At 52.4% G+C, this 25,194-nt stretch overlaps 1 protein-coding gene across 1 annotated transcript in view; it reads left to right on the plus strand.

The window, feature by feature from the left end:
* The first annotated feature begins 7,043 nt into the window (after positions 1-7,043).
* VSTM2L (V-set and transmembrane domain containing 2 like) overlaps positions 7,044-25,194 on the plus strand; it is a 36,162-nt gene continuing 18,011 nt past the window's right edge. Inside the window, exon 1 of the mRNA XM_063076253.1 lies at positions 7,044-7,344. Within this exon, the coding sequence (XP_062932323.1) occupies positions 7,224-7,344 (121 nt within the window). The 5' untranslated portion in view covers positions 7,044-7,223. The remainder of the gene's footprint in view (positions 7,345-25,194) is intronic.

Below are 25,194 nucleotides of genomic sequence, written 5' to 3' on the forward strand. Positions count from 1 at the left end.
TTTTTGACATATTGGGTTAAATAGAATGTATCATTAAAGTTAATTTTACCTGTTTCTTTCCACTTTTTTATAAATATGGCTCCTAGCAAGTAAAAAACTGTGCATGTGGCTCGCATTTTACTTCCCTTGGACAGCATTGGTCTAGCTAATTACTAACAACCATGGAATATTTAGACTGGCATTAACCACGCCATTAAAGTTGGTTCAGGAGTTTCAAAACACTTCTACAAGCAGGGCCTTGTAATTGGCAGGGACCCTGCTATCCTGCCGTGTTTAATAAGCACCAGGCTTGCAGGGCGAAGGGCCCTAGCAGCTCCCCTCCCTGACGCAAATAATTACCTTTGATGGGGATTGTCATTAGGCTCCTTGCTGGGACGACACAGATACACGCCATGTGTACTTCTTACTGGCCTTGATAGAGTGCAATTTATGAGCTTGGGTTCAAATCTGAGAACCAAGGCCTCGAGGGATGCTATGTACTGAATGTGTCCCCCCCACCCCCCAATTCATACGTTGAAGCCCTAACTCCCAGTGTGGCTGTATTTGGAGTAAGGAAGTAATTAAAGAAGGTCATAATTGTGGGGCACTGATAGGATTAGTAACCTTAGAAGAAGAGATACCAGAGAACTCTCTCTCTCTTCTCTCCCTCCCTCTCCCACCCTCTCCTTCTGCAAAGAAATCATGTGAGCACACAGTGAGATAGCAGCCACCTCCAAGTCAAGAGAAAAGGCCTCAGAATGAAATCTACCTTGCTGGCAGATTTTGAACTTGATTTTGAACTTCTCAGCCTCCAGAATTGTGAGAATTACATTCCTGTTGTTTAAGCCACCCAGTCTGTATTATTTTGTTATGGTAGCTTGAGCAGACTCAGACAAGGGGTTCTTTAGGCTTTGGAGAGGTGCCCCCTTTGGGAAGTCCCAGAGCTGGATGTCTTTGGAGTAACTGCTTGGCTGCAGAGGTGACGCTGGATCCTGTCTGCCTTCCTCAGGCAGTGACATGTGGAGGAAAGACCCCAGCCTGGAGTCAGGAGACCTGGGTCCTCAGCCTAGCTCTGCCGTTCCCTCCCTGTGCAATCCTAATTTCTCACCACCCCTCTCTAGGCCTCAGTTCCCCCATCTATACAATGGGTACAATGGTGGTTGAACTTTAATGACCTTTCTCTGGTAAAAAAATAGAGCTACTTTAGATTTTAGGTTTTAGATGAAGTCTCCACCCTATGTGGGCCATCCAGAATGAAATCCAGAATAGAAACATCGGAGAAGCCTCTCAGGTCTTCCTGGAGTTACTAGCTTGGCAGAGGCAGGAGCTGGGCTGGATGACACCTGGCCTAGGCCTGGCCCTCAGGCTGGAAGGGCCTTCCTAGGAGGCCCATAAGCTATGGGGGAGACAGAGTACAAAAAAGGCTCAGAATCCATCTGGATGGAGGACCTGCCCCTCCGTGGGCAGAAGGGTCAGAATTTGGAGGCTCATATGACATGGTCTTACTGTAGAGGTTATGCTTTGAGGAGAATGGATAAGGAAATCAGTCATAAGGGGAGAGGAGGTCCACCAGACCTGGGTGAGAGGTCACAGCTGGGCCCCTTGTGCTGCCTGTCAAAAGACAGCTGGGGCAGAGTGGCTCCCTCATCCCAAGAGCCTGGCTGGGTCCAATTCAAGTAACGGAAGAGTAGGACCCCCTGCCTCCCCACCCCTGTTGGAATCCTCACTGTGGCCCACTGGATCCCTGCATGAGACACCCCTCAGATGCTTGGTGAGTGGGCAGATTCCCACATACCCCCCAGCCAGACTGCAAGAGAATTCCCAGGGGTGGGCCTGGGCCTCTGCAAGCACAGCCAGCCTCCCCAGAGATCCTAAAGTCCACTAAAATCTCATAACTCTGTGTCTGGACCAGTGGTGTGCAATCCTGGATGTACACTGGAGTCACCTGAGGAATTTTTAAAAAGCTCCATACCCAGACCTCAACCCACACCAATTATGTTAGAATCTCTGTGGTGTGGCCTGGGCATTAATATTTTTCAAAACTTCTCCCCAAGTCAACCTGGTATGCATCCAAGGACAGACCCAGCCCCAAATCAGTTCCAAGAGCCTCAATATGGATGTTTCAGGGAAAAGGGAAGTCGTGAGGCTCAGAGAGAAGTAACTTGGTCAAGGTCACACAGGGAGGTGATGACAAAGCCAATCCTGGAACTCAGACCTCTTTCTTGACCCCGGGCCAATTTCTCTCCAGAGGCTGCATCTTCTTTGACAAACCAGAGCCCTGGAAGGCAATGCCCATAGTATTTCATTTTAATAATATTGGAATCTGGTACAGTCAGAGCCACCACAGCAATGGGGTGAGAGCCTCCGTGGCGATTAGCGGAGCTGTAAGTCTTTCGCTCTATCCAAATTTTGGGCAGTGATTTAGGAAATTTAATTAAAGGGGGAGAAATGGGGACACCTCGAGCTCCCTGCCTCCTGTTATAATGAGTGAAATACACCGGGCTGTAAAAGGAAATGCTGTCTGAGACTCAGCTCCGATGTTTTATTGCCAAGTTTTATTCGCTGATGTAAACGTAATCGCTGGAAACCGGAGCTCTATTAACACACATATTTTCACACATCCAGGGCCCAGCCTGCCACCTCCACCCCGCCTTCTGGGCTTGTTCACCCACCTCCTAAGGTCAGCTCTGGTGCTTTCTGGGCATGTCTATGCCGAGTCTGGATTTCCCCACCGGTTTCATGCCCTCCCGTGGCAGATAAGACTTTAATGGAATTCCATTGCTCCTTAGAGCTCAGTAATGCATTCTGGAAATTAGGCGGCTACATACTGAAGCCATTGTTCCCCCTTATAAATGGGTTCCCTTGAAGCCAGTGACCGTGGGGTCTCTGATAAGCTCTCATGAAGCCTCGCTCCACATGTTATTGGTGTGTTAAAAGGTGCAACCCCGGGCTTACATTGCTCATTGTTAGGGGCTGATACATTTAAGTAGTTTCTCCATGAATCAGGCAGCTTAGGTATTTCCCCCCTCTTGGCATTGATAGATGAGCGAAAGGAAGCCATTTAGACGGCGCTGTATCGGGCCCTGGCCCACACGGTGAATGATTTCCAACGCCTGGTTTAATTTATTTTTAAATGAAATTTGTTATTGATTCTGGATTAAAAGGACAAATCTTACGGCTGTTACCACTGACAGAGCCACAGTGCTCAAGTGACACCTCTCAAGGAGGGGAGGGAGGGTGGCCTCCCCGAGTCAAGGGAGAGGGGGAAACTCTCCAGGGAGCTTGGCCCAGAGCTAGGGGGTGGGGCAAGATCCCTTGCTTGGGGGAACTTTTAAAAAATCATCTTTCCCAGCTGAAATACTTGACATGATGTTCACCTCTCAGCTCCATTTGTGTAATGGAAGTAGTAGTGATAGTTGCCTCATGTCCCACGTGACCACTAGATGCTTGTTTATTTGCCTCCAGGGATGGGAGGCTTACTATCTCTTGAAGCATCCCCAGAGTGAGATGAGTGACAAGTGTCATTCACCCTAGTGAATTCCTAGAGACTATTTCCTGGGCTCTGGGTTTCCACAATGCCTGCAGTTTGCATTTGGATTGGTGAGGCAGACAAGGGACAGAGTTAGACAGGGGAGGAGTATGGGCTGGGGATTTGTTTATTCACATCCGGCCCCTGCCCTTACTCACTGTGCAACCTTGTGCAGGTTACTTTCTCTCTCTGAGCTTCAATTTCCTCATCTGTAAAAGAAGGAAGGTAATGATAGTGGTCTCAGGGATTGTCATGTGAATTATATGAGATCATGGATGTGAATGTGATTTGTAAACTGTAAAGTGCAGTTTAGGTGCTGGAGGAAATACAAATGGGACAGTAAAGTATAGTGGAAGAGCCCTGAGCTGGGAGATAAGACCTGGATCTAATTTATCATGGTTGGCTGTGTGACTCTGAGGAAGTCAGTCACCCTCTCTGGGTCTTAGTGTCCTAAGATGCCAAGAGGGTGGGTTAAACTAGATGTGCTCAGGCATTAGGCCTGAGAGCATGGACTCTACAATCAAACATATCAAGGCTCTACCGAGCTGTGTGATATTGGGCAAGATACTGAACCTTTCTGAGCTTCTGTTTCTTTATCTGTAGACAACACAACAACAACAACAACAACAATAGTCAACATGTATCATGTATTTATTATGTGCCAGGCACTTTTCTAAAAGCTTTCCATGTAGCAACTCATTTAATTCTCACAATAATCTTGTGAAGGAGATATTATTATCCTTACTTTACACTTGAGGAAACTGAGGCACAGAAAGGCTAAGCAACTTGTCAAAGATCACACAATTCACAATGAGCAGTATCCAAAACTCATAGAGTATTGCTCTAGTGTACACACTTCCAACCACACTACCCTACCCTAATTGGTTTGGTTGTTTTGAGGATTAAATGGGATAATTGAAGTTTTTAGCACAATGCTGGGTATACAGTGATGGGCTAAGAGAGGCCCAGGGGCTGGGAGAAGGCAGCAGACATTTCTTTCTGTGGGGGATTCAGGATGGACTTTGGCCAGTGAGGGACTCAGCTAGACATGGGAGAAGGTGTACAAGCACAGCAAAAGTGTGGGGAAAGGTGAGGATGTCATGGAGCTAAGGCATGCTCAGGGAGGGAACAGTGGCTAGAACAGAGGGCATATGCAGGAGGTGCAGCTGGGATCTGGAATGCAAACTAGAGAAGTCAGGATTTCTCAAATAAACATGGCCATCTGAGGGTTTTGAGCAGAGCCATTGTATCATGAGCCTTTTCAAAGACATACCATCCCTGGAGGTCTCCTTTAAGGAACCTTAGAGGTTACTAGGTTTGACCTTGTTCCAGACTGCCAGGAGAAAGGATTCCTGAAGGTCAGCCAGTGGCTTAGTGGCAGAGCAGCAATGTGCTATTGTCCTGCCTTGGCCGCCTTCCTCTGCAGCCCCCAAGTTTACTCCTCTCTTCTAATCTCCTCTCTGCTCTTCTCCCCTGGCCTGTGCCCCCTCCCTCAGATCTGTGGTTTAGGAAGAGAAAGCCCTAGGTTTGAGCCCAGTTCTGTCACCACAGTCTCCTGAAAAGGCATCAGGCCGGGGTTGAAAGAGTCATGGGTTTCAGTCCTGGAGCTGCTACGTGATTTCGAAGATTCTCAGCGTTCTCATTTGTGTGATGGGAGCAATAGTGCCCCTTTCGTTGGGAGAGAGGCTCAAGTGAATTAATGAACGAGAAAATGCTTTTGTAGAGTCCAAGGCTCCTGGTCATCCCAGGATAGCCTAAACACCACCTCTGTGTGAGAAGAAAGTGAGATATGAGTTAATCAGGCAAGAAATGGCCCCTTCCTCCAGTGAGTGGTCCCAGAAGGAGCCGGGACGACGCCGGGGATCTGTCCGCGGTGCTGAAAGAAGCGCGTCTGGGCCCCCGTCCAGTGGGGGCTGTCAGTGGTGTTGAAACGCAGTGTTTGTAAGTGTGCGACACTTCGGGGTGGGGGGCTGTCCTTAGTTTTGAAAGGATTGGATTGTTACTGGCGACGGCGGGACCCATCCGGTGTGTTACCCGCCATAACACTGGAAGGGGGAATGCGAAGACACAGTAAAGACGTCGAGGGGGGTGTGTCCCTCCGGCTCTGACCTCGTTCTCGAACTCAGGGCGCTGTCCTCAATGCTGGATGCCGGGTTCGCCTGTGTTCTGGAGCAGGCAGTGGGCCGTCTGCGGTGCCGACCCTGTTCGGCGGGGAAGGGGGCGAAAATCGGAGGGTGTGTCCACGGGACTCAACCCTTGCATCAAAGAGCCCCCTGAGGCGCTGTTTGTGGTGCCGAAAAAGTGGGCGTCGGGGTTAGGCGCTGTCATCCTCCGTGGTGCTGACACCGCGGCAGACAAGGCCTGCTGGGAACGAGGCCTGGGAGGGCAAAGTGAGAGCACGAGGGACCCTACCCGGGAGTCAGCGGCCTCGCCTAGACTCGCTGTGAGATCTCGGAGAAGCTGCTTGTCTGATTTAAGGAGCTTCCTCATCTTTTAAATGGGGCCACAGGTCCACCCTCCTGTCTGTAATGACGGCCTGTCCCCACAGCCCCAGTAAAACGGTCAGGGAAGAAATCGGAGCATCTCGCTGCATTCCTGCTCTTGGGAATGCGAGTGGCTCCACACCCCACCCCTCCCCCGACACACACGCACACACACACAGGCACACACACACACACACACACACACACACACACACACACACACACACGCTCTCTAGGCTCATTGGTCCAGAAGGGGGCGATCCAATCCACCGTGTAAGGCCCAGCATCTCTAAGCTAGAAGGAGCCCATCAACTGCCCTGCCTCACTCCCATTACACAGACGCGAAAACTGAGCCCCAGAGAGGGGAACAGCAGCAGTAATAGCCATTGATCTCCTACCACGTAGGCGACATTACGCTAAACGCTCTACATACACAATTCCGCAAATCCTCACCACGACCCCGGAAGGTAGCCCTTAGTATCCGCATTTCTCACATAAGACCTTGAGGCTCAGACAGAGGTAGACACTCGGACATGATCACACAGGGAACCAAAGGCTGCAGCAGAGCTATCACCAGGTCTCCTGGTCCCAGCCCAGGTTTCTGCTCCACCTCTCCTCACCTCCACCCCACCTGCCCCCTGCCCCGGCACCGCCCTGCCAGCCAAGTTGGGGAGTCCCTCTGAGCGCGCTGGGTCTGGCGGCAGATGGGTTGGTTTTCCTCCTTATCCCTGCTGGAGAGTCTCTGTCTGTGAAGCCCGCTGTGTTATGCTTTGCGGGAAGCGGGTCCCCGGGGTGGCTTCCTCCACCCCATCCCGCCCCCACCCCCGCTCTCGGGCGGGGGAAAAGTTGCGGGTACCGCTTTAAAAATCCCAGCCTGGGCAAAACTTTGATGATAAATCAAGCGGCAGATCCCTCCGCCGCCGCCTCCTCTGGGCGGGCGGGGGGAGTGAGCGGAGGGTGCGGCGTCCGCGCCGAGCGCAGTGGCCTTCCGCGGAAGGGAAGAGTCCCGCAGTCGGAGGCGGCGGGCTGGGCGTCCGCTCGCTACCCGCAGCCGGGGTTGGGCCGGAGCCGGGCGAGGGCCGGGACCGGGGCCGGGGCCGGGGCCAGCGAGCGAGAGGCAGCGGCCGGAGCCGGGCAGCCAGGCCGTACGGGGCAGGGGACGGCGGGCGCTGGGTCTACGGTCGCCTGAGCCCCGATGTGAGGCGGCGGCGTCCCCGGCCCGAGCGCGCACCATGGGGGCCCCGCTCGCGGTGGCGCTGGGCGCCCTCCACTACCTGGCACTTTTCCTGCAACTCGGCGGCGCCACGCGGTCCGCCGGCCACGCGCCCTGGGACAACCACGTCTCCGGCCACGGTAAGTTCGCTCGTCGCCCTCACGGACTTCCCCACCCAACCCCACCCCGGGCTGCGCCGCTCCAACTTGGCTGCCCCGGGGCTCGAACCCGCTCTGGCCATGGCGGGAGTCCTGGGGCGCCCCCTGCCGGGGCCCTGGACCCGCCCTGGCACCCTGGCCAGCCCTGCGGAGGAGCGGGCACCGGTGCGCACCCCGTTCCCCTCCCGCGGAGACCCCCCCCCCCCGTGCCAACTCGCACAGATAACGCGCACCTCCACTACCACACGTATTCACAGCCACGGACACACTCGGAGCCACACTCCCTGCTGTCTCATACAATTCCTACCCTCACGCATCTCCACACACCTCAGATCCCCTCCTCACGCATAAACACACACTTCGCCCACCACGCTACCACAGCGGGCAGTGCGCTGGTGGGCTCACACCCTGTCAGCTGGCACCCAGGCCCACACGCTTTGCTACAACTCTTGCCTGCACGCCTGCAGACACATGGACACACACACTTGTGAACACACTTTGCACACCCACTCCACTCTGCCCATCTGCCTCTCCCCTTGGTGGGTTTAACCCTCAGCTGCCCTTGGTCCTGGGAGGTGGGAGACCCTGTCTCTTGAGAACTGGTGGCCTGAGGCTGCAGCCTCCCCTGTGGGTGGGTAGCATCCCAGGGATGAAGGCTTGGTGGGAGCCCCTCAAAGACACTGGAATAGTTGTGATCGCTGCTTCCAGCCAGAGGCATGGGAGTGGGAAAGGAGTGCCAGGTGCTTTTGTCCGCCTCTGGGGGGTAGGCAGGAAGCCCCTGCCATCATCCCAAAAGGTATCCCCCCATCCTGATCCTTGGCCCCAGAGGATTGAAATGTGGGAAATCTCAACTCCAGCCACTGTGGGAGCCGGGGAGCAAGGAAGCATTCCCAGCACCAGTTGCCTGAGTGTCAGAAGCTCCTAGCCCCAGAGGAGCCCAAGTTGGCAGCAGAGTTGGATCTTCTGAGGCTGGCAGCTGTGGGGGGTCGCCCTGCCCCCTGTGAGCCAGGCTGTGGTATGGGGGCCAGGACATAGATGAAACCCAAGAGACCTTTCGTCCATCCACCCCTTCCCTGCACAGGCTTCCAGTCTTGTGGGGGAGGCTGCAGCACCAGTGCTGGGCACTGTGTGCCCAGGGCTGGGGGGCAGTTGGCACAAAGGGCAAAGAACTGAGTGATTTATTCTGATGGGAATGAGTGAGGGGTGAGTGCTTGGGGGGACGATAGGTAATCAGGGAAGGCTTTACTGGGTGGTGATGCATGAGTGAGATTGCTCCAGAGGGGAAGGGGGCTTCTCAAGCCCTTCTTGGGGTCTCTGGTTTTTGGGAGCCACGACTGTCTGCACCCTTCTGCCTCGCCATGTTTGATAGGAACTGCTCTGTGTATCATTTATGCACTCTTCCTATCCTTTCCCTATTTCTACCCACCTGGCTGGAGTGATGGTAAATAGGGAAAGGGTTATTTTGATCCTCAACTTACAGATGGAGAAACTAGGGTGGCTCAGAGAGGTGAAGGGAGTTGCCCAAGGTCACGCAGTGAGAGTAGCTGAGCTAGGACAAGCCCCAGGGTCCATTGGGCGAAGACAACTCTTTTTCCAGGACATTTCTCTCCCTGTTTGATTCCTCCCATTCAAGGAAAACTGGGAATTCCTCCTTCTCCCCTACTCTATTCAATTCCTTGGCACAATTGGAACTTACGCTAGGAAGGTTTTCCAAGGAAGGGCTTCCCTGAGTTTGTGGTCCCAGGAGGTATGAGGACTGGGGCTCTGAGGTTTTCAGTCACCAGGCACCGGACCCCAGGGATTTGGTTGCCACTCTGTCATTCCTGAGACCCCAAGGTAGCCCCCCATAGGGAAGCAGGGTCTGTCCTTTGTGTGATAGCCTCTGCCTGCCCCCTGGTGCCAGGCATGCTGAGGGGTACAGCTCTGCCCCACCAGCTGGAATCTCCATCCGCACCCTGGACAGGTCCAGCTAAGGCCCAGGGGAGGCCAGATGCTCAGGGGACAGCACTGGCTGCTGGGGAACCTGGCTTCTCTCTCTGACCCCTTGTGTGGCTCTCAGCAAGTAAGTTTCCCCTCTGGGGCTCCTTCTGCCCCTGAAGAAACAAGGAGTCCAGGCTGCTCTGCAGGGGCCAGCCTGACTTCTCCTGACATTTCCACATTCAAAGTCACCAAGTAGTGGCTGCCTAGGAGCCCCCACAGCTGCCCCTATGCTGGGCCAAGCGCCCGCCACCACAGAAAGGGTTTGGAGCCACTCACTTAATCACAAAAAGAAACTGTTATTAATGATAGTGAGACGTGGCGAATAAGTGGGTCATGTCTAATAAGCCATTTGTGTTCAGGAGGAGAATACCAATTTGATAAAAGCTGTGTGTGCTGAAAAAGCTCAGAAATTGCTGTTTAGCAGATTGGAGCCTGATCATTTCATTATTCCTGGGCTCCATGTGTCCTCAGCTGATTCAGGAAATGTGGCTGGGTCGGCAAGGTGTCTCTGTATGTCTAGGGGTGGGGGCTGGGGGCCTGGAAGCCAGGGTTCCTGGGGAGGGGCTCACTGACTCCAACTATTTGGTGGCTGCTCACCCCTCTAGCTACATCTGAGCCCAGTCCAGGGGCCAGGCTAGCGCCTTCCACCTGCCTGCCCTGGGCTTGTCACAGGGAGAGGCTGCGGTAAGATGGGTCAGCAAGGACATCTGTCTCACTTCCCATCTCCCTCCAATGCCACTCAGCTCACTTCAAAGAGGGCTTTTTAAAGGCGTGAAGAGTGAACGGGGAGCAAATGGTGCGTGGTTCTCAATGAGGCTTCAGAAATTGGGAGGTGGGGTGGTGATGGTTAGTGTCTGCACCTAGTAGGCGCTCAATAAATGGCAGCTGTTTTGATTTTTCCTTATTGGCAAGCGTAGGTCATTGCCATGGGTGTAGCAGGGCTGGGAGGAAAAGGAGCTGACATTTATGAAATGCCTACTGTGTGCTAGGTGCTGCCCAGCCCCTTGCCAGTGTTAACCCACTCAGGCTGACATCAATATGCAAGGCTGGTGTTGGACATATGAGGAAACTGAGGTTCAGAGAGGGCCAATGCCTTGTCCGAAGTGACTGGGTCTGTACAGAGAGCTAGAGAGCTGTGTTTAGAATGAAGGTGTACCTGGCAGTTCTGGGCCTGCCTCTTCTAGGACAGCCTTGAGGCAGGCTTGGCCCAGTCAGGTGACAAAACTTCCTCTGCATAGCCCTAACCCGAGTGTGCCCCTTCCAGCTTCCCAGAGAACCAGTAAAGCAGCGGATTCCACCCAGGGGAACCAGTGGCTCATCAAGGTGATGGGATATTGCTGAAGCCACCTGTGAGTTAGAAACAGGCAGTTGGACTAGGTTCCTTATCCACTACTCTTTCGTAATCTTGTCCAGGGCAGGGGTCTGGAAGGCAAGATATTTGTGAGGATCTTTGCAGACCCCCAGCCTCAGAGTCCCCCAGAGAATTTGTCATAACGCAGATCCCAGAGTACCCCCAAACCCACTGGCCAAAACAGTTATTGATGGGACTCTGGAATCTACATTTGAATAAACTCCCCAGATGATTCCCGTGCAGCCTGGAATTCGGAAGCCACTGCCTTAAGTATTACCCATACCTGCTGGGAGATGTAGGGATAGGAAATTGGTGCTAGGAGCTGGTTTGGTTTGGTTTCACAAGGGAAGGAGAGGTCCAGACTGGGGCAGGTATATGAACCCTGATAGGAGCCCTAGGAAGCCTCACACTGCAGCAAACATCCATTCTCCCGCCCCCACCCTGACACACACACACCCCTAGGCCAGCGCCTTCAATTATTAATACACCCCAATGCAGACAAAGATCCTGGCTTGGCCTGGCGATTCGTCCACCGAGTGATTCACTGTCCTGAGGTTCTCTCTGTTGCCAGGAGGGAGCAGCAGGGCGCTGGGGGAGGGAGGGGGCACTGGGCCATTTGGCAACCAGCCTGTGCACTGAAAAATGACCCTGGCTTCCTTGCATTCTTTACTGAACTGTTGGTATCTCACTATCAATAAGCCGGCTAGTTTGGTGGCTGGAAGATGGAGAAAATTGAGTCCTGTCTTCGGAAGGTTATGATGTTAAAAATGTGTTCGCCTTTGTCTCGGGCGTTGGTGATTATTCTATCAATTACGCCCGTAAACACTCTGCCTTGGGCTGAGGGTTTCCTGGCGTCCTATGGGGAATTGGCCCTCACAAGAGGTTTTCCCCAAGTCCTTCACACCAATTGGTTTTGACACCTCGCCCATCAACAGCTCCTGCGGGCCTTTTCCCCAAACAAGGGGAGCCACAGGCAGCTGGCAGGACTCGGGGAATTCTGCTCCTTGCCACAGCCACAGCAAGGGTGGTGGGTGAAGTCTCCCCATAGCAAACAAGCAGGCAGGGTGAGGGGGAGACAGGTGAGTGGTCCGTTCTGACCCACCCGCCGCTGGGGCAGGAGATGGAGTCCTTGGAATGAATTGTTAAAGCCCCTTTGGATCATCTCCTTCAACCTCCTCTCTTGCGCATGAGAAGACCGAGGTCCAGGGCAAGGGGGAATTGGCCCCAAATTGCCCAGGAGGTAGCTACTTGGCTTTTGGGATCACTTCTTTCAACTCTGTATAAAGGGAGAAATTAATAAATGGAAGCAAATGCTTATCGAGTGTCATGCCAGGGCCTTAGATGGTAATATCGCATTTGATCCTTACAAGAACTGTAAGAGGAGGGGACTGTCCCAAGCCCAATGTATAGATGAGAAAAATGAGACTCGGTGAGGTTAAAAGGCTTATGCAAGGTCACACCCCTACCAAGTGTGGGAGGCTGGATCTGAACCCAGGAGTCTGGCTCCAGGGCCGGTGCTCACAAATGCTGTTGAGTCCCAGGAAGGAGGAGGGAAAGGCCCAATGTCACACAGGGAGGGCACAGGGAGGGAAGACAGAGCTGGGCCTCAAATCATGGCCCCATGGTGGAAGAGGATGGTGGCCTCCATGTTTCACACCCAGCAGTGTGTGCAACAGTGGAAGCGATGACCCCCAGAGCACAGTCCTGCCTAAGTGACCCTCCAGCTTCCCTCAAGGTAGAGAAAGAGGGTGAAGAGAGAGGAGGTACATGGTGTGAACAGTGACATGGGTGCCCTCGCCAGAGGTAGGAGTCAGAAAGAAGAGGGCAGAGGTGGTATGAAACAAGCCCACTTCCAGGTGCTTGGCCATTGCCTTGGACTTGAGGGACAAACCAGTTGTTGGTGGGGTTGTGGGAAGAGTCTCTCAGCCCTGCAAGGAGTTTGGGGTCTGCTGGGCACACAGATCCCCTTGTGTCCTGGGACCCAGTGCAATGCCCAGCCCAGGGAGGTGGCAGGGAATAAGTGAATGGACAGCAGAGGGACAAGGCAGGGTCTGAGGCCCAAATTCTTAAACTTTTGCTCATTCCAAGTTAATATATTTTTAAACATTCAAATAATTTTTATTTCATAAGGAATCCATATATGTAGTAAAAAAATAATCACAAAATTGGAGCCTCTCTTCATCTCTGCTGACCACAGCAAGGGCATCCTGGGGTGGGTAAAGCTGATTTCACCTTGCAGAGGGTGGACCCAGGCCTGGCCCCTTGGGGTGCATATTCAGATGCTGCTGCCATGAGGGTAATGGGGTCCAAGGCCGTGCCCTCCTCCCCCGACCACAGTGAAATTCTTCCACCCAAAATAGAGGCAGTGGTTGAACTGGGGGAAGAAATCCACCCTCTACCAGCTGGTGACACTGGGATCCAGAGCCCACCCAACTGGCTGTTTCTGGTGCCCGCTGCTGTGGAGAAGTTGGGTGGAGGTGGGGAGGCAGATGGGGCCGCTGTTCCTCCAGGTCCCCCTCCCACAGCTGTGCCTCCATCCCCTTCCTCAAACCCATCAGAGGAGTTTCTGGGACTCAGCTCCACCATCCCCAGTTTAAACCCCCTTCAAGGGCCCTCAGCAAGATTGGGTCCTACCTGAGAGATGATTTGAGGCAGAACACAGACAAACCTCTTAAATTTTAATAGTTATGCATTTTTTAAAAAATGTGTACTAGAAAAATATAACCAGCACATCAAAACTGTGATTTCACAGATATTACTGCTTAGGATGAGACTACGAGATGTATTAAAAAATAGTGGTTAGTTTATAGAAAAACATTAAGAACATAACAGTATGGGTGGCATATAAGCCTGTCCATGGGGACCCATGGGGTATGGGGATGGGTTGACTCATAGGCTGCCCTCTCAACCTCATACTCCATTCTCTTCATACTGGAAATACTGGCCTAATAGGGCTGCTGCCATGGATTAGAAATGTGGTCATTCATTCATTCTTTCATTCACTCAGCAAATATCAGTTGAGCACCTGCCATGTGCCAGGCTATCTTGGCCACTGGAGACATGTCAATGAAGAAGACAGATAAGGGTCTTGCTCTGTTAGAGTTCTCAGTGTAACGGAGGAGACAGACAATTACACTCATAAAGCATATATAAGTATAAATTGTGATAAGATTTAAGAAGCAGAAATGATGTTCGACTTGGAGAAGGGCACTCACCCCTGGGACAGTGAGAGTACCCAGTAGTGAGTGCCCTGTCACAGAAGGTGTGCAGGGTGGGTCCAACCTGTTGAGGATGTTGTAGAGGGGATTTCTGCCTTATTTCCCAAAGGAGCTGACTGGTGAAGTGGGCAAAGAAGCCAGAACACAGTGGGCGGGTAAAAAAGATCTGTCACACAGCACTTTAGTGATGGTGCTGGCACAAGGGCCCAGGTGGGTGGGGCTCCCAGCTCCGAGGATGCCTGGCTCTAAACAGGGGACATGGCAGGGAAGGGGCCTTCTCTGTCCCCTGTGTTGAGGGGTGGGAGCACTGGCTCTTTGGGGACTTCACTTCACCTGTGAGTTAAAGTGCCAAAGTGGTGGGAGGGGTTTTTTGTCCACCTTCCCTCTGCCCCTGCTTTACTGGGTGACTTGGCAGGTCCCTGCCCCTGTCTGGGCCTCAGTCTCTGCACTTTAACAATAACGAGTTTGCCTAAGCTCTAAGTCTCTAGATTTCATCCATCTGCAACCTCCTAAGCCCCCTCTTTTGTCCTACAATCAGCAGGTGAGGATGGAGCTGGTGAAAGTGTTGGAATTTCACGTGGTACTTGACACAGTGGCCTTCAGGGGTCTGTGAACCCAAACACTAGCCAGTGCTCACCAAGCATGTCCTCTGCCTATGGCTTCCCCTGCTCCTCTCATTCAATCCTCACCCACCCATTGTACAGATGAGGACACTGAGACTTAGGGGGTGATGTGATTTGCATGAGGACACACACATATTGAATGGCAAAGCCAGGCTTGTGTGACTCCAAGCCAGAGCCCTTCACCCTCTCATCTGTCCTGCTCCCAGCTGCCAAACCAGGCATGTGGGCAGGGGCTTTGTTCCAGAGAGCGCCCCAGCTTCATCAGATTCTCAGCAGTTTGCGATGCCAAAATGCTGGGAACACCTTGTTCTGGCTGAAAGAACACGGGTCTGAGAGTCTAGGCTCCAGGGTCTGAATCCTGTGCTGTTAGTGGCGGGGCCCTGGGGGAACGTCTGTGACCCTGTGTGTCCCTGCCTGGATTTTCGAACAGGGGGAGTGGCGTTTTTGTCTGAGTGTGTGTCTGGACCGAGTGTGTTTGGGTGGGTGACTGTGTGTGGTTTGAGGGGCTGAGACAGGCTGAGAGGAAGCCTGGGTGGTCCTTAGCTTTCCGGCTGGAGGGGCTGGGCTGGCGCCCTTTGCACTGTAACCTTTGTTTTGATGGCAGCCTTGCCAGCCCTCTCCACCCTGGTGCCCTTGGGAGGTGAGACATAGAGGCTCTGGGAGCACTTGGAAGGTTAGAGCTGGAGCCGGAGCTGGGAAAGGGGCCTTGCTCAGAGCTATCAGTTAGGGTCCGGCAGTGCCCTTCTGTGACAAATGCTCTGCCTGCCCCGCTCCCTCTGGATCTTTTTTTCCCTGGGTCTCTCTCTCTCTCTGAGTCTCTCTTTGGGTCTCCCTCTCTCTAGATCTTTCTCTCTTTTTCTCTCTGTCTCTTTCCTTCATTCTCTTTCCATTTCTTTGTCTCTTTCTGCATCTGCTATATCTGTCTTTCTCTCTCCTCATCTCCACCACCCATTCCCCCCTTTCTCTTTCTGTACACACACGCACACACACACACGCACACACAACTCTCTTCGGATGACATCTTAGGATTACACATACATATTCCGCACATCATAATGACACCCATACAGAGCAGGCACTCAATAGGTGTCAGGTGAATGAATGAATAAATGGCCAAATGGTGAAAATGGCAGGAACACTGAAGCTTGTGTACACTAGTGCTTCCTAATTTTTTTGGAGGTCACAATCTTCTTGAAAATCTGATGAAAATGACAGATCATTTCCTCAGAAAAATGCTGCATGGTTTTGCCCCCAGTTTCAAGGGGTTTGTTGAGGCCCCCAAAGCCCATCTCTGGTCCCTAGGGGAAGCAGCCTTCATTTCATTGATGAGGAAACTGAGGCCCAAAGAGGAGCCGAGGCTGGCCTTAGGACATGGGGCAAGTCTGCGGCAGAGCTGGGCTTGGATCCCAAAGTCCTTTCCCTCCCCTGCAGCCCTCTCCTGTGACCTGGGGCTGCCTCGAGACAAAGCTTCATTCACTTTTCCCAACAAGTCCTTGATGAGCATCTTGGGAACAGGGGTTGGTGTGGGAGATGATGGGGGACAGTAAAACAGAGATAAGAACCCAGGAAACAGGACCTAGGACTCGGGTGGTCACTGTGTCCTGGTACACTCAGGGAAGACTTCCTGGGGGAGGCAGGCTCCTCTGGGCCTCTATCCAGGGACCACCAGGGCTGAGAGGGGACTCCACAGGCCAGTACAGAGCTGCACCTGGCTGCCTGGGTCTGGCAGGGGCTTCATTTGGACAGTCAGTCATGTGTGCAAACCTGGAAAAGCAGGCTGCAGTGGAGCCTCTGGGAACAGGCTGCAGGGTTTGGTTTTCATCTCCAGGACAGGGGGCAGCCCTGAAGCTTTCCAAGTGGGGAAGGCACATAGTCAGGATGGTGTCTGGGTGGGGAGTGGAAAGGGGGAGTTCAAGGAAGGCTTGGGGGCTGGAGGGGCTGCTTCCCCGGAAGGTGCTGAGTTTGGGCTGAGCCTCACCGAGTCTGTGGGCTCATGTGATGCTAGGGCTGTCCACAGTATGCAGGGATGGCAGGAGGAGATGGGAATTGGGCGTGTGTGTGTCTGCGCACACACATGTATGCTAGCCTGCTTGCTAGTCCTTGAACACGCCAGGCTCCTTTCCTCCTCTGGAACTTCTCCCAAGTCCCCCCTGCTTGACATGCTGTCTTCTCACCTTGCCTGCCTCTTGGGTTTTCTCTTGTCAGAGCCTCATCAGGATGCCCCCAGCCGGCAGCAGGGCACCCATTCAACATGCCCATCTTGCAGAGGAGGAAACTGAGTCCTGGGGCCCCATACTTCATTCAAAGCAAGGGAGCAGAGCCCAAACGTTGTTTTCCCCCAGCCTGGCATTTTAAGGGTATCTTGAGGACAGGGGGATCTTCTCTGAATCCCCCTTTCCTGGAACTCTCAGGCTTGGTTCCTGGCTAGGCTAGGGTGGGGAAGGCTGAAAGCAGACAGCAGAGTGTCTGTTTTGCTTTGTGAGGTTTTAAAAAAATCATTTCCGGCCTCGGAGGCAGCAGCAATTACGGCTGGCTCGCTGGGGAGCTGTTTGCCGCCTGTCATCGGCCCCGGGAAAGGGTCTCTAATGGAAGCCCGGCGGCCAGAGCACGTGGTAGTGGAAATAGTGCTCAAAACAAAGCTACAATAATGGTCTCCCTGCAGGCAGACTGAGGGGTGAGGGGAGGACTGGCGGCTGGCATGTAGGCCTCTGGGACAGGGCCCGAGCTTCACCAGCTGGTCTCCTTATGCCCCTCAGACACCTCGGCAGCCAGTGGCAGCAGTTACTGGACTCCAGCTAGATACTGGAACCCCCAAATTCCCATCCTGGCCCTGCTGCTTTCTGGCTCTGTGCCTTTGGGCATGTTAAATCCCCTCCCAGGCAGGGTAACAGTAAGTGCAAAGGCCCTGGGGTGGGGCAGAATCCCTTCAGCTAAGGATTCTCTGGTTCTAGAGTAGTCCTTGTGTCTGAAAAGTCCAGGCCAGGCCACTTTTCTCAGCTGGAAAAGGGGGATGGGAGCCTTGGAGAGGAAGGGCCTGGAGCAAGACCACCCTGTGAGAGGTGGCATGAATAACAGCCTAACCATCACCATCATAATAATGCTCTATGGAGCCCACTGCGTGCCAGTCATTCACAGGCACACATGATCCTGTTGGATCCCCACAATACCCATATTACAGATGAGGAAACTGAGGCTCAAAGAGTTGCCCAAGACTTGCCCACCGAGAAGAAGTGCAGGTGGGATTCAAATCCAGGTCAGCCAGACTCCCGAGTTCACATATTCACTGCACAATCTTGGATTTCCCAAACACAATTGGGTACGGTGGCAAGGGATGGAGTGGGGGCAGGCACTAGGTCCTGAGTGGGGACCAGGTTTGGCCCAGGCCAGATCCTGGCAGGGGTGGGGCCATGACCACCGTGCCCTCTGCCCCTGCCCACTGGGCACCCCCAGAACCTCTGCTCTGGAGCATCCTGGGTGTCTGCCTCGGTCTCTCCGTTCCCGTTGGTCTCTGTACCCAGCTTTTGGGTGCCCTCATCTCTGCCTCGTCCTTTCTGCTCTGTTTTCTTTCACATGCCTGGCCCTCCCTGGCTCTACCCTTGATGCCCCCCACCCCCGCCTGCCCCTGCGTCTCACTCTTCTTTCTCCTTCTCAGTGGGTGGGTCTGGGGCTGCTCCTCTGTGGGGATCTGGGGCAACCGCTATCCCTGTGGCTGTTCCTTTGCTTCCTCCCCTCTCTCTCTGCCCCTGGTCTGCAGCAGGGATGGGTACATGCCTGGGCTTTGGGGTCAGACACTCAGGTTCAAATCCTGGCCCCACTCAACCTCTCTGAGCTGCATTAGCCATTGGTGCAATGGGCTCCTCCCAACGGCTTTGCAGGATGTTCAGGTGAGGATGAAAAGAAATGGTGTCTGCAGACGTCAATGCCCACATGCCTGCTCTGGTCCCTGGCTCCCCACCATGGCCCCCGCCCTGGCCCTGGCTCCCTGCACTTGCCCACAGTCGCCTCTCTCTCTCCCACACTCTCTCACTCCCTGTGGCCCAGCTGTGTGGGAAGAGGAGGCGGGAATTCTACTGGGGAAACCTGCTCAACTCCCACAATCCTGCAAGTGCCAGAATATTTTCACTCTCCTTAAATCTCCCTAGATTTGTAATTCCACTGCTGTCTCCCTCAATATGTGCCAGAGGCCTCCGGAGGCGCCCTGCACCCAGCTGCTGGCACCAGCGCTGCTTGCGTGGCTGTGTCGGGGCTTCCTGGCAGGGGACCTGGGCAAGTCTCCACCCTCTCTATGCCTCAGTCTCCCTATCTGTGAAAAGAGAATGATAATGGCCACTTCCCAGGTTGTTTGGGGATTAGGCAAGATATTTTATTGTATTAAAAAAACATAAAAATTAATGAAATACTAATACTATATACTACAAGACATATTATTAGTATATGATTTTGAGGATGAACCTTGAAAACAAAATGCTGCTTGAAAGAAGACAGTCATAAAAGACCACATAGTGTATGATCCCATTTATATGAAATATCCAGAATAGGCAAATCTGTACAGACAGAGTGCAGATTTGTGGTTGTCTGGGGTTTGGGAGAGAAGAGGATGGGGAGCAACTGCTTAATGGGTACAGGATTTCCTTTTGGGGTGATGAAAATGTTTTGGGACTAGGTAAAGATGGTGGTTGCACAACATTGTGAATGCAGTAAGTGCCACTGAATTAAAATGGTTAATTTCATGTTGTGTGAATTTCACTTCAATTAAAGATAAATAAATAAATAAATAAAAAGGAAACACCTCTATAGTATGTGCCAGGTAGTCCACTTTATAAATATTAACACATTTAATCCTTACAACAACCCTATGAGGTAGTTGCTATTATTATCCCCATTTTACAGATGAGGAAACTGAGGCACGGTGTCACCAGGTTTGTAACATATAGTAAGTACTCAAAAATGTTAGCTATTTTAATTTTTATTGGATGGGGCAGCCTCCCTCCCCCACCAGCCAGGTCTGGGCAGAGACCCCACCTTGCTGAATGTGCTTGTGTATGTCTAAACTCAGCAACGAGTGTTACCACCAGGTAACAGTGGGTGTTGTGGACCTACTGTGTCCCCCACACTGAAACAGGCTCTTCCCCTGCATTAGTTCATTCAGTCCTCAAAGTAAGCCTTTAACCAGTGACACAGGTGGGAACCGAAGCTCAGAGAAGTGAAGGACTTTACACAAAGTGACACAGCATGTCAGGACAGCTACAGCTTGCATCCTCACCTGTAAATCTTGGGGTCCCCCTTGACCCCAGACCCTCACCTTCCTCCTGGTCCCTTTCCCGCTCTAGCCAACACATCGACACTTCCTGTGTGCAGAGCGTGGTCTGAGGAGCCTGAGGCTGCAGAGATGGACGGGGCCTTGGATTGGATTGGACAGGAGGCTGTGGATGAGGGTGACGGCCCCACGCAGAAGAGTTAACAACTCCCCACCAGGGGCAACGTTTCTTTGACGTCTCCTATTTCATTCAAAATTCATGAATTCTATATTCTGTTCCATAATATATTCATGTTTGTTTTAATGCAAAAATAACGTTTTTTGCCCATTTTTCTGGAGTGAAGTCGATGCCTCAGGAAGCTGCTTCCCCGGTTTGAGCAGCGCAAGCCGTAAAGGAGTTGTCCCTCCATTTCTTTGCTCATTCATTCTCCAACTATGCATTTGGGCCTCTTCATTCCTTAAATGGGTGTTAGTCCTCGCCATGTGCAAGACGCAGGGAACCTTAAGGTGACTCAGACAGGATGCAAGCCACACTGGAAGAATCGGCACGATTCTGATAGGTAAGTGGCGGGAAAGGTTTCCAAGTAATGATTCAGCATGAGTGAGGCCTTGAAGGTGGGGACTAGGGATGGACGGTACGATCGGACCAGTGGCCGGAGGAAGCCAGGGCTGGGGATGGTGGTGGCTGCCTCTGCTGTCTGTTCAGCAGAACCTGCATCTCAAGCCCCTTCTGATCAAGAAGAAAGTCTCTGCTTGGCGCTGCTCTGAATTTGACACCTAACCCTCACCACTATCTCTTATCAATGAGAGAAAATGGAGATAGATGCTCATAGCCTTTACCAGGTAACCTTTCCTGGCTAGAATTTACAAATGCTGTTTCGTTTTCATAGTGTTTATTTTTATAGTTACCCTCCAGTTGTGGCAAGTGATGCTGATTTTCCATTTATGGCAGTAATAAATGTCTCCTTTTAAGCTGAATTTAAGTAAAAATGGAAAGATGCTTTTAAAATAAATATTAAGTAAGTAATAGTGCAGGTGGTACAGGGATCCTATAGGAATGGTGAAGGTGGTCCCCAAAAGGGTGGACTTGGGAAACCCTCTCTGTGTTCTGAGTCCCCCCTGACTGTACAAATCCCAGTTAGCCTTCAAGTCCAAGCTTGTCCCCTCCTCCTACGAGCTCTGACTCTCCAGGCAGACATGGGCCTGCCTTTCTCCAGAATCTCCCAGAACTTGTACCTCCTTCCAGAGCTCCTACATATGGTTTGCCCTGCACAACTCTAGGGATTACTACGATTCATGGCTGTGTGAATAGTGTATGCCCTGAACAAATGTACATGGCGGTCCAGGCTCAGTCTCAGTCATTGTTTGTACAGATCGCTGGAGTGTGTGTTTGTTCCTTCTGTGTATACTTCTCTGAAGGCTGGGGCCTGGCCTGAGGCATCTTGAGAAGACTGGCATGGGGCCTGGCCTAGGGTGGGTGTCCATCAGGGTTGATCTCTTTCATTCCTCTTGCAGGGAAGACTTGAGCTCCTACGGCACACCCAGGCTGCCATCTTCTCACTAAGGCGTACTGCAATACCTTAAGCTTTTTTACAGAATCCCTTCTTCTCTGCTTCTCGAGAAGAGGAAATCTTGCCCACTTTTGCCCATTACAAGATGGAACAACTTCACCTTCATCAGCTCACACCTTGGTCCCTCTTACTGCAGGCAGGGGCCAAGAGCTGCCCAGGAAGAAACAGAGAACCTTCAAGTGTCTCCCTGGGCCCATCCCAGGGCAGGCACTCTGCACCCATCTCTGGGGAGGAGAGGGCTCTGGTTGTCACCTGCCGGGCTTCCTCTATGCATCCGACCTTTTCAGTCCCTGTAGGGCTTTCCCATCTGTTTATCTGGATTTTCCTCTTGTGGAGGTTTTAAATCTCCTGATTTCAGGACTCAGGTGAGATTTACAAGCTGGTGGGCTGGGGCCTTGTGCAGCCCTTTCCTCACAAAAGCCCCTATTCTGCTTCCCAGCTGGGAGGTAAGGTGACCACAGGCCTTCCTGAACCTGTGCCACATACCCCTGCGGCCCCAGTGCCAAGCTAAGCAGGGCATAGGGTAGGCTTCCTGGAAATGGCCCCCAAAGAGTCATGCTTTTTAGAGCTGAAAAGGAGTGGGGCTTAGAGAAGACTCTGGCTTTGGCTGGGAAATTTTAGTCAGCTCTGGGGTTGAAATCTGACTTCGTTCCTTCATGCTGTGTGACCTCAGGCACAGACACTCCCCCTATGAGCTTTGGTACTCCTCTGTGAAATGGGCTGATGGAAGTACTACCTCAGTAAGTCTGCGAGAGGATGAAGTAGGGTACAGTGCCTTGCATATAGGAGAGATTTTCTTCCTTCAACACGAGGGTAGGGGACGGGCCCTGATGGCTGCAGGTTCTCTGAATTTTGGTTTCTCAAATTGCTTGAAAAGGCCTGGTATGGATGAATGCAGTGGCTGCAGAGGCCGTGCACACCCCCTACTCTGTCTTCATTGCTGCAGCAACAGCACCAGCAGAAACTGGAAGAGTTGAACTCTGGAGTCCCAAGGACTAGGTTCGAATCCCAGCTCCTGCCTCTGACCTTGAGACACACCTCTCTGGGCCTCGGTTTCCTTGCCTGTAATAAAGGGCAATGATCCCTGCCCGGCAGGATTGTTGTGAGGATTACATGCAGTGAAGCACATCAGCTTCCTGGCATGAGGTGCGCCTCCGGTCAGAAGGATGCAGCTACAGCGTTGCTGGGGCTGGTCCCTGGGCTGGCAAGGGTGGGATCTGCAGTGAAGCTGCCATGGCCTCTCCTGGCACTCTCGGCCTTTATTTATTGCCTTGTTTTGTTCTTGGTTGCATTTCACAATATGAGTTTATGGGCCATCTCAGGGGAGACTCCAGTCTGCCTCTCATTCTGTCTGGGTGTTCCCTTGGCTGGGCCTGGGGGGGCCAGGCTGAGCTTGGGCAGCTGGTCTGAGAAGGACCTGGGACAGAAGGAGAGAGGGTGGGGATGGGGCTGGCATGCTGGGGCCTGACTCTAGACCTCCAGATCATCCATATGTCTGTTGTCATCCCTGCTGTCGTGGGCATAGTCCCCCCAGAAATTCCAATCTGGCGCATAGTAGTGCCCTATAAACATGAGTGAATGAATGACTGGATGAATGAATGAATGATCTCTGTGCCTTTTTTTTCCCTTACAATTTCTAACTTAAGTCCTCTGGGTTTTTGTCTGACTTTCCTTTCTCACTTCATTCATTCATTCACTTATTCACTCATTCAGCACACATGCCTTACCACCTCCTGTGCACCTGCCCCATGCCAGGCAATACAGGGTCCCCGCCCTCGGGGGACTCCCAGGTTGGGGGAGACACAAGCACCTTGATATCTGTCATCTAACACATTCCAATGGGGTAGTGAGAGGAAGAATCAGAGACCATTAGGGGGCACCAAGGAGGGCTTCCAACCTAGCCTGGGGAGGGAGGGCACTTCCAGGCAGAGGTCCACCTGTGAGCTGGGATTCCAGGACCTGTGTGCAGGCTGTGCCCCAAGGGGACACATGTAAGTGACCAGGAGGGGCTGCAGTTGGCGTCCAGGCAGGGCCAGAGCCTGCAGCCTGGATGCCCAGCCTGGGAGCTTGACCTTGACCCTGAGGGCTGGCAGTTTCCCGACTGGGCCCAAATATGGGGATCTCCTGAAGCCCCCATGCAGCCCAGAGCAAGAAAGATGGGATTCTCCCTCTGTGTGCCACCAGAGCTGCTGCATATGTCTACATAAGAGTGGCAGAGTGTTCACTGAATACTTACTATGTGCCTAGTATGGTTCCAGCATCTGAGATACAGCAGTAAACAGATAGACTAAAATCCCCTGTGTTTAAGGAGCTTATACTCTAGTTGGAAGAGAGATAATAAGATGAATAAGCAAAAACATAGTAGGTTAGTGATAAGTAGTAAGGAAAAAATATGAAATAGGGAAAAGGGGGACTGAGAGGGTGGGGGAGAAGGGAAGACCTCACTGAGGAGGTGACATTTGAGCAAAGGCTTGAAGGAGGTAAGGGGCAAGGTGTGTGGATATGGGGTGTTGGGGGGACATTCCAGGTACATGTCCAGGAAATTTTTGTTGTGTGAAAACCACTGCAGCAGCAAGCCCCGGGAAGCCACTGAGGCTTTTTAAAAAATTGTGCTAAAATATATACAACATAAAATTTACCATTTTAACCATTTTTAAGTTCAGTAGCATCAAGTACACTCAGATGGCTGTGCGACCATCACTACCTCCCATCTCCAGACATTTTTTATCATCTCAAACAGAAACTCTGTGCGCATTAAACACGAACCCCCATTACCCGCCTCCCAGCCCCTGGCAACCACCCTCCTCCTTCCTGTCTCGATGAATTTGACTACTTAGGAACCTCCTGTAAGTGGAATCGTACAGTATTTGTCTTTTCGTGACGGGTTTATTTCGCGTGGCATAACATCTGCAAGTTTCATCCGTAGCATGTGTCAGAATTTCATTCCTTTTCAAGGATGAATAATATTCCATTGGATGGATAGACCACATTTTATTTATCCGTTCATCATTGGAGGTTTTTGAGCAGGGAGTATCACAGTATGATCTGGTGAGAGATGGGGCCTGGGCTGAGGGGTAACCAAGGGGCTGGTGGAACCACATTGGTTCTTTCTGCCCCACCCCTTTGTCTCTCTCTAGCCCCAGCTCTGCCTTGGTTTTCCTGACCAGGAGCTGCCCCTGCCACTTGTCCCCAAGGGGGCCTTGCTGTCACTCTGGGTGATGGGTGAGCTGGGGACCAATCTCTGCAGGCTTCCTGGAGGAGACAGCTTCACACCCATGATTTGAAGATTGAAAGATCAGGGAGGGCTGTGTAGAGAGAGAAAGGAGATTTGGGGCTGGACCACAGGGTCTGGGCTGGGAAATCTGGGCTCAGAGATGGAGGGAGCTGGGGGCTGGGCTGGGGCTGCCTTTGGTGGTCAAGCCCCTCAGGCCTGCATGAAGTCCCACTGGCTTCTGGGGTGGGGACATCAGAGCAAATGAGGACAGAGAGGAGGAGATACAGGCTGATGGATGAGAGGTCGCAGGGCCCAGGCATGAGCGAAATGCAACTGTTGCTACGTCCACTGCCTAATCCAATGAGGCAACAAGGAAGTGTCTTTAAAAATCTTTCTGGAGATGATAGACTTTTTGAGCAAGAAGGGGAGAGAAGGGAGTGCTATTTATTGAACACCTACTATGTGCCAGGCCTGAAGCATATGTTGCCTTGTGAAATCCTTTCATCAGCCATGTCATTCTCCTCTTTTTTTAGATAAAGAAACTGAGGCTCAGGGAGGTAAGGGGGCTTGCCCAGGTCACACAGCTATGGAGCAGGGGAAACAGGATTTGAACCATGC

This window comes from Cynocephalus volans, chromosome 1, assembly GCF_027409185.1.
Source record: "Cynocephalus volans isolate mCynVol1 chromosome 1, mCynVol1.pri, whole genome shotgun sequence".
NCBI classification, from domain to species: Eukaryota; Metazoa; Chordata; class Mammalia; order Dermoptera; family Cynocephalidae; genus Cynocephalus; species Cynocephalus volans.